General features: G+C 40.5%; 1 protein-coding gene across 1 annotated transcript in view; it reads left to right on the top strand.

The window, feature by feature from the left end:
• The window catches only part of CRLF3 (cytokine receptor like factor 3), a 32,350-nt gene extending 24,050 nt beyond the window's left edge, over positions 1 to 8,300 (top strand). Inside the window, exons 7-8 of the mRNA XM_045773341.2 lie at positions 5,655 to 5,767; positions 6,827 to 8,300. Of these exons, the coding sequence (XP_045629297.1) occupies positions 5,655 to 5,767; positions 6,827 to 7,083 (370 nt within the window). The 3' untranslated portion in view covers positions 7,084 to 8,300. The remainder of the gene's footprint in view (positions 1 to 5,654; positions 5,768 to 6,826) is intronic.
• Positions 8,301 to 8,796: the final 496 nt, after the last annotated feature.

An 8,796-nucleotide genomic window follows, 5' to 3' on the forward strand; every position in this document is an offset into this window, starting at 1 on the left:
TTTTAATTTTCTTTCTGATAGCCAAAGATAGTTCTCTTTTCCTGTGCTCGCTTCTTGGCCTTTGTATATCTTTGTTGGTATGAAGTGTCTTTTCAGATCTCTTGCCTATTTAAAACAATTTTTTTTAATTATTGAAATTTGTTGAGTATACGTCTTATGTTTTTTTACCAGTTTGAGGCTTGTCTTTTCGTTTTTTGACACTGTCCTTTGTGGAGTATAAGTTTGCTGATTTTGACGAAATACAATTTACCTGTTCATCCAGTGCTTTTGGTGTCGTGTCTAAGAAATCTTTGCCCTAATGCAGGGTCACAAGATGTTTTCCTAAGTTTTCTTGTGGACGCTTTATGTTTTTAAGTTTTACGTTCAGATCTATGAGCCATTTTGAGTTACTTTTAGTATAATATGTGAAATACGGGTTGAATTGGGTTTTGTTTAGGACCTGGTCCAATAGTTCCTGCATTGTTTGTTGAAAAGACTCTCTTCTCTCTGCTGAATTGCCTTTTCACCTTTCTCAAAAAGCAATTGACCGTACGTGTGGGCGTCCACTTCTGGCCTCTGTTTCATTGGTCTGTGTGTTTCTCCTTTCCCAGAACTATAACCTTGCTTACTGTAGCTTTATCGTAAGTCTTGATATCAAGTAGTAGGATTCTTCCAACTTTATTCTTTTTGTTTTAGTTATTCTAGTTCCTCCTTCTTTCTATTTAACTTTAGATTCAGCTTGTCCGTTTCTAAGAAAAAAAATTTTTTACTGGGATTTTGATTGAAATTGACTTGAATCTGTAGATCAGTTTGGGAATAATTAGTATTTTAATATTTTGATTGTTCCAATCTGTGGATATGGTGTATTTCTTAGTTTCTAGAAAAATATCTTTCATCATTGTTTTGTCATTTCTTTTTCTTGTCTCGTTACACTGACTACAAAGTTGGATTCTGAATAGCAGTGTTGAATGCTGACATGCTGATTGTACATCTTAGCAGGAAAGCATTCAGTCCTTCACATTAAGTATGATGCTAGCTGTAGGGTTTGTTTTGTTTTGTTTTGTTTTGTTTTCTCAAGGATTTTATTTTTAAGTAATCTCTGCACCCAGTGTGGGGCTCGAACTTACAACCCGAAGCTCAAGCATCACATTCTCTATTGACTGAGCTAACCAGGCGCCCCAACTGTAGGTTTTTTGTAGATACCTTCTATCAGGTTAAGAAAGCTCCCTTCTAGGGGCGCCTAGGTGGCTCAGTTGGTTGGGCGTCTGCAATTGGCTCAGGTCATGATCCAGGAGTCCCTGGCTCCCTGCTCAGTGGGGAGTCTGCTTCTTCCTCTCCCTCTGCTCCTCCCCCAACTCATGTACTCTCTCTCACTCTCTCTCTCAAATAAATAAATAGAATTTTTAAAAAAGAAAGGAAATTCCCTTCTAATTGTGCTGTGCTGAGAGTTTTATCCGTAAGTGAATGTTTAATTTTGTCTAATTATTTTTATACATTTGTTAACATAATCATACCATTTTTCTTCTGCTAATAGAGTGAATTACAGTGATAGATTTTTTTTTAAAGATTTTATTTATTTGTTTGACAGAGAGAGATAGCCAGCAAGAGAGGGAACACAGGCAGAGGGAGTGGGAGAGGAAAAAGCAGGCTCCCAGCAGAGGAGCCTGATGTGGGGCTCGATCCCAGTACTCTGGGATCACGCTCTGAGCCGAAGGCAGACGCTTAACGACTGAGCCACCCAGGCGCCCCTACAGTGATAGATTTTTGAACATTGAACCAGCTTTGCATTCCCCAGAGAACATCCCCTTTGTCGTATATTATCTTTATATATATTGCTAAATTTGGCTTTTAATATTTTGTTGGGGATTTTTATATCTCTTCATGAGAGAGACATTTGTCTTTTTTCTTATGATGTTTTTGGTTTTGGTTTTGACTAGCCTTACAAAGTGAGGTGGGAAGTGTTTCTTCCTCTTCCGTTTCCAGAACTGTTGGTGTAAAATTAGTATTATTTCTTCCTTAAATGTTTGGCAGAATTAACCAATCAATTTGCCATCCGAGAATTTTCTTTATTGGAAGATTTCCAATTTCTGTAGTAGATACAGGACATTCAAGTTATCAGGTTTCTTTTGAGAGAGGATAAAAGCTGTTTGAGGTTTTGTACAGTAAGCAGTATATTTCTATCTCAGATATATTTCAGAAATCCTCCTTTTCAATGACTTGACAAGGCACCCCTTCTTTCTCTCATTCCTGACGTGTGAAGCTGTGCCATGACCCTCTTTGTTCATATATGGCTCATTCTCTATTCCTTGGGCTAGTTTTCCTGTTAGTGACACAGACTAACTGGCTGTGTTCCTGGAAGCACTTTGCAGTCTTCCCAGCAGTGTGTGAGGGTCATGAGGTCACTGCATCCTTGTCAGTATTAAGTATTGCTGTTTTAATCAATCTGTAGCTGCTAGGCTCAAAGAAAAATTTCATTTTATGTCTTATATTTATCATAAAGTTGGATATTTTTCATATTTATTAGCTAAGCAACTGAATTCTTGGATTTTGCTCCAAGTATTCACTGTGAAGAAAAAAGTTTGAGATTGTGTAAGAAAGAGGATGTGTCACTTAAATTCAATCAAAGTTAGCCAAAGTGCAGAGTAATAGGGATAATAGATTAGCCCTCTTGTTACCATCAAAATCGCTCCTGTTTTGGGCCATGTTCTCTCTCAGAATATTTTACCTTTGAGACAAATTATTACCCAGGATGTTCTACTCCTTTACTCTATGCAGTGGATGTATTTCTAGTATCTTGTCCATAAATTAATTTTTTATTAATTGTATTTCAGTTGTACATGCATTAGAGGAGGTCACTGTACCCTGCCATAAATTATTTTGTACAGCATTTTTCTTTTTTATATAGTTTCTTAAAAACTAGTTTTATGTGAGAGAACAACTACCGTAGTGTCTGAGCATACACTGTCCTGACTACTTGTCTTACAGCTTAAAAATTCAGTGATTTTAAACCTCCATTCTATTTCTTAGTGAAATATGGAAATAATTCTGTGTCTCAGATATATTAGCTGTTTACTTTCTGGTTCATTCCATGTTCAGAGCAACTTTTGTAAACTTTTTATGTCGTGCTTGTCTTTATTACCTGCCGTTTTGGTGAAAGATGCTTTTAGGAATTACTTTGTCATTTTTTCAGATTAAGAGTTGTTTTCTTCTTTCCAGGATTTTTTTTTTCTCTCACTGCATTGAGGGCCTTTTCTGTTTTACTGCTATTTATTTATTTGAGAGAGAGCAGGGGAAGGGACAAAGGGGAAGGAAGAGGGACAAGCAGACTCCCCGCTGAGTGCAGAGCCCAACACAGGGCTTGATTTCACAACCCTGAGATCATGACCTGAGCTGAAATCAATCAAGAGTCTGACACTCAACCGACTGAACCGCCCAGGTGCCCCCACTGATAGTCTTATGTGAGCTTCCTTTTTTTTTTTTTTTTAAGATTTTATTTATTTATTTGACAGAGATAGAGACAGCCAGCGAGAGAGGGAACACAAGCAGGGGGAGTGGGAGAGGAAGAAGCAGGCTCACAGCGGAGGAGCCTGATGTGGGGCTCGATCCCATAACACCGGGATCACGCCCTGAGCCGAAGGCAGACGCTTAACCGCTGTGCCACCCAGGCGCCCCTATGTGAGCTTCCTTGTGCATGATGAGTCACTTTTCTTTTGCTGCTTTAAAAATTCTCAGTCTTTGAGTTTGGACAATTTGATTATAATGTGTGTCAGTGTGATTTCTTGGGTTTATCCTGGTTGGTGTCCATTAGGCTTCTTGAATCTAGATGTCCATTTCCTGCTCCATATTTGGGAAGTTTTCAGCCATTATACCTGGTTTTGTATAGGAACTGACCCTCACAAATGATCTCAGCTAGAGATGCTGGGAACCTCTGAAACCTTTTTTGGGAGGATGTGACTTCGCTGGGCTTGCTCGTGCAGTTTCTCAACCGGAGAACTATGTGGGTCTTTCAGGAGCTCATAATCTCTTGCTCCCTCTGGTGCCTGTTTGTGGCACTGCCTGTTCTCTGATGTGACGGCAGCAAGCCGCCTTCTTCTCTCTCGTACTCAGTGGCCCCCAGGCATCCCGAGTTTGCCAGCTCCCCATTAGTGCCCACATCAAGTGAGACAGATACCATTCTCTTGAGCAGCCCTGTGAAAAGCTGGCACAGAAGCACATTCAGTTCCTCTCTCTTCCTCTGAGGGAGAGAAGCCTGAACTTATGCCCCTGCTCCCAGTCACACCGAGTCGTACTGGCTGTGGGATGCCACCCCTCCCATTTCTTTGGTCCTAGCAGCGGTCAGGCAGCCATACTATGCTTGTTCTGTCAGTGCTTTAAAGGAAGCACAACAGCAGTCAAGCCTTCAGGCAGCCTTCCAAAGAGTTGGAATGTCGGATGCACGCTCCACTCCTCTCTTTCTCCCTGTCCCCAAGGAAAAAGTCAGAAGCCGCGGTGTTCTTGCCAGCCACTGAGCTGTGTAGCTTGGGAGAGGGACTGACTTGGGAAAGTGAAATTTCTCTTCTTACCAATTTCAATGCAGCTGTTTTCAGCTTGTGCTCCCTTGGGGTACTGCAGCTTCGTATCGGGATTCTGGAAACCTCATAAAGGTATTTTGGTCTGTATCTCATTGATAAAGCAGTGTTTCTGTGCTAGAAAGAGGACTGGGACTTACGATTCTGCCATATGGCTCAATGGCTCACACCACTCTCCTCTTCCCCGTACTTCTTAAGACTGCTGGTTTAGGAGTGACATGACTCCAAAAACCCACCCATGTATTTATTTTGATCCTGCGTGTTTGCCACTTTGTAACAAAAGACATTTTGAGGCCATACCAAGTATAACTAATCACCTCTTCCCTTGGTACAGCTACATTCTGTTCCTTGCTAATTTTTCTTTTTCTGTCCTTGCAAAGTCTGGCTTTCTGGAACGGAGGGGAAGATGCATCTGGTAGTAGAGATACAGGTTGACTTTATATGTATGTTTCCTTTTTCTAGAGTGCATGTTGATGTACTTTGAGACTAAAACACAAAGGGAAGTGCTTAAACCTTCCACATAAGAAGTTCTCCATGCAAACTATGTTAATGACTATATTACCCAATTTTTAAAGATTTTAAAGTCTATTTATAAAGGCTTTAAATACTTGATAAACAGTAGTCAAACCATTGCATAGACTCTCACTTTGAAGGTTTAGGTGATGGCAGTGACTTTTCTTATAATGGCAAGTATGACAAGTTTTCCACGTGACTAGAGCCAGAGCATAAAATGGGAATGTGCCGTCATAGCTGTAAATAGTTAGCATAGCGTGTACCGTCAGAATGCCTGGGTTCCTGTCTTGCGTCCAGCACTCCGCCAGGCGATCAGGGTCAGGCTAGTTAGCCTCTTTTTAATCTTGTTTTTTCTCATGTATAATGGGTAGGGTAATGACAGCACCCACCTCATGGGTTATTAGGTGAATTCAGTGAGGTGATTGATACAGATAGATGTAAAAGTTTTAGATCAGTGCCTGGAATTTAGGAAGTGCTGTATCACTGTTAGCTATATCAAGAGCAATTGTGATGAGATTGCTCTCTTTAACCTTAGTAACTGTTAAAAATCATGTTTAAAAAAAAAGATTAATGACCTTTCTACTTCATTTACAGAGTTGAAACCGTGGGCCAGCCAGACAGAAGAGACAGTATAGGAGTGTGTGCAGAAAAACAGAACGGCTACGACTCTCTGCAGCGTGACCAGGCGGTGTGCATTAGTACAAACGGTAAGAGACACGTAACTGCCGGCCTCTTCGAAATCCGGGGATGACCATAGTGAGAGAGGAATCTGTCCCAACATCACACATTTGTAGCGAGAGATGAGAAAGTTTAAGTCTTTATGACGTATCTGTATGGCTATTACGTACCAGGCATTATTCTGTTACCTTTACAAATAATAAATCATTTAATACTTTGAACAACTTGTTGAGGTGGGAGAGTAGTATTATACCCATTTTATGGATGATGAACACTGAGCCACAGAGAGGTTGAGTGACCTGGCTTAGAGGTGATTGAGTTGGGGTTTGCACCAGGCAGCCTATCTCTGGATTCTGTGCGCGTGGGTCATCTAAATTCAACATCGATTGGTGAACCGAGGAGAGAGTTTACTTAATTTGTTGTATCTCCCAAGGGTTCTTTGGCCCCTTACTCTACAGTAATCACACGTTTTAATTTCATTTTTTATTTTATTTTTTCAAAAACTTTATTTATTTGAGAGAGAGAACGAGAAGGGAGTGAGGAGAGGGAGAGGGAGAAGCAGACTCCCTGCTGAGCAGGAGCCCGACTAGGGGCTCGATCCCAGGACCCTGAGATCATGACCTGAGCCGAAGGCAGACGCTTAACTGACTGTGCCCCGGCGCCCCTCACAGTAATCACACTTCTAAAATCCCCTCTCAAGATGTGTTACTACGTTGTGTATGGGAAGGCAGTAGGTAGGAGGAGATTCTTGTTTATTTCATGTGCAACAATGTTGCTATTCCACAGCATATAATCTTGTAATGGAGTCAAGTTTCTTTTGAGCCATCCATGTGGGGAAACTTAGTCTCCATTCTAAAAGAGTAGAACCCTGGACCAGAACTCTAAAATGGGATTAAAACGTAAACTTCTCCTGCCCTGGGGAGGGGGGTTAATTAACATATTGAGATGCATCCTCTTTGACTGGTTGGCATCCCAAAATGTGTTCTTGATCTGAGCTGGGAAATTACCTGGCTTATGAGTCATCCAGAATCCGTTTTAGTCCTTCATTGCTGCTCACATGTAAATGACTCTTCACCTTAACGTTTTAGGTGCAGTTTTTGTAAATGGGAAAGAAATGACTAATCAGTTGCCAGCAGTTACTTCTGGGTCCACTGTCACATTTGACGTTGAAGCTGTGACTCTAGGATCCACCAATAATAACGAAGGAGGAAACTTCAAGCTTCGAGTGACTATTAGCTCGAATAACAGAGAAGTGGTGTTTGATTGGTTACTTGAGCAGTCTTGCGGCTCTCTTTATTTTGGATGCTCGTTTTTCTATCCTGGATGGAAAGTGTTGGTGTTCTAGATTTTCGGCTGATCGGCTTTGGTGTTGCAAGGTTTTAACCGTAGCTGTCTTCAGCTCAGTTTAGTTGTCATTGGTTAAAAAAGAAATTGTTAGATTCATCTCTCAGTTAAACCATGGGAAATGGAAATTGTTGACTGGATTTACTTCGGAATGTTTGAGCAATAAGAGATTTGACTGCTGTGGACAAAACTGTAGTGCAGTCAGTCTTACTTGTAATGATATTAATTGAAATATCAGCATCATGATAAAAATGAAATTGGCTTTTAAAGTATGAGGAGATACAGAAAGCCCTATGCCCTTCCACTGTGTACTTTTGGAAAGTTGACTATTAGAACAGAAAAACGTAATGTAACATTATCTTATTAAGTTTCTATCTTTTAAGGATCCAAGGCCATGTAAAACTTTAGGATCAAACAGTAGGAATAGACCAGCCAGCAGCCGGAGTGCTGTAACACACACTCACTTGTGTGCTGTCCACACGAGTGGTGAACACACTCTCTGTATTCAGGTATTTGTAAGCAGTATTGAATTTTATCTCATGTTCAGTAACCTTTAAAGTCCCAAAAGCGTGATAATTTTTGCGTCGTTATAAATGCCTGAGCAAATGTCTGCAGTAGGCAAAGTATTTTCTTTTTTCTTTCCGTGCAGTTCGATTCATGGTAGGCCAGAGGACTCTTACAGGGTAAAACTACTCATGACCGTAGCATGGGCAGCAGTAGCCGCTCACATACATGTCATATGCACACGTGCGTACCCGCCTCAGCGATGTGTGTCGTTCCTCCTCAGAGGGGGTGAGCTGCAGTCCAGTTCAATGTCAGTTTTACAAACGGTCTGTTAGTGGGCCAAACAAATCTAAGGTAAATACTTGACCTCTTTTTTGAAAAACTTCAATTTGTTTAAGATATTTATTTGAAGGACTTACTTAGTGTGTAAAGATGACTATCTTACCTTGCTATACCAGCTACAGAGGTTTTTTTAATGTGAATTTTTTTCCTTCATTTTTAACAATAGAAATGTGGAAAAGCAAGTTTGATATTTTTGTAAGATAATTTATTTGGGGATTCAGATTCCCTGTTAGACAATCATGACCCTTTACCCTTGCCTTTTTATATATAAGTAAGCCGTCTTTCATTTGTGTAGTGATTGTTAAGAAGATTTGCTAGAATGTAGATGCCTCGTCCAGCTGTCTGAAACAAAATAAAAAACTTAAAGTTAAATGTGTGTATTTTTTCTTCTGTGAGATTTGATGAACCCAATTTTAATCTTCTAAGTAGAGGGAGAAAAGGATTTCGTGTGTCTCTGGTTTGTTTTTGTTGTTTTTGTTGTGTGGTTTTTTTTTTTTTAAGATTTTATTCATTTATTTGAGAGAGAGAGAGCACAAACTGGGGGAGGAGCAGAGGGAGGGGGAGAAGCAGACTCCCCACTGAGCAGAGAGCCTGACACAGGGCTCGATCCCAGAACCCTGAGATCACGACCTTAGGTTGGATGCTTCACCAGCTGAGCCACCCAGGTGCCCCTTGTCTCCGGTCATTTTAATACAGATGTTATTGTAACTTGTGACAGTTCACTTACACTTTCTTACATTCTGTGTATCTGATACCGAGCATAGTGCCTGACACATAACATGGGTACAATAAACGTTGGCACATTCAGTGAATGTGGATGGATTATTTTCTCCAGTTTGGGTGATGATAATTATAACAACTATAAAAA

Source organism: Ursus americanus, chromosome 23 (assembly GCF_024610735.1).
Source record: "Ursus americanus isolate L20-20 chromosome 23, mUrsAme1.1.p, whole genome shotgun sequence".
Lineage (NCBI taxonomy): Eukaryota > Metazoa > Chordata > Mammalia > Carnivora > Ursidae > Ursus > Ursus americanus.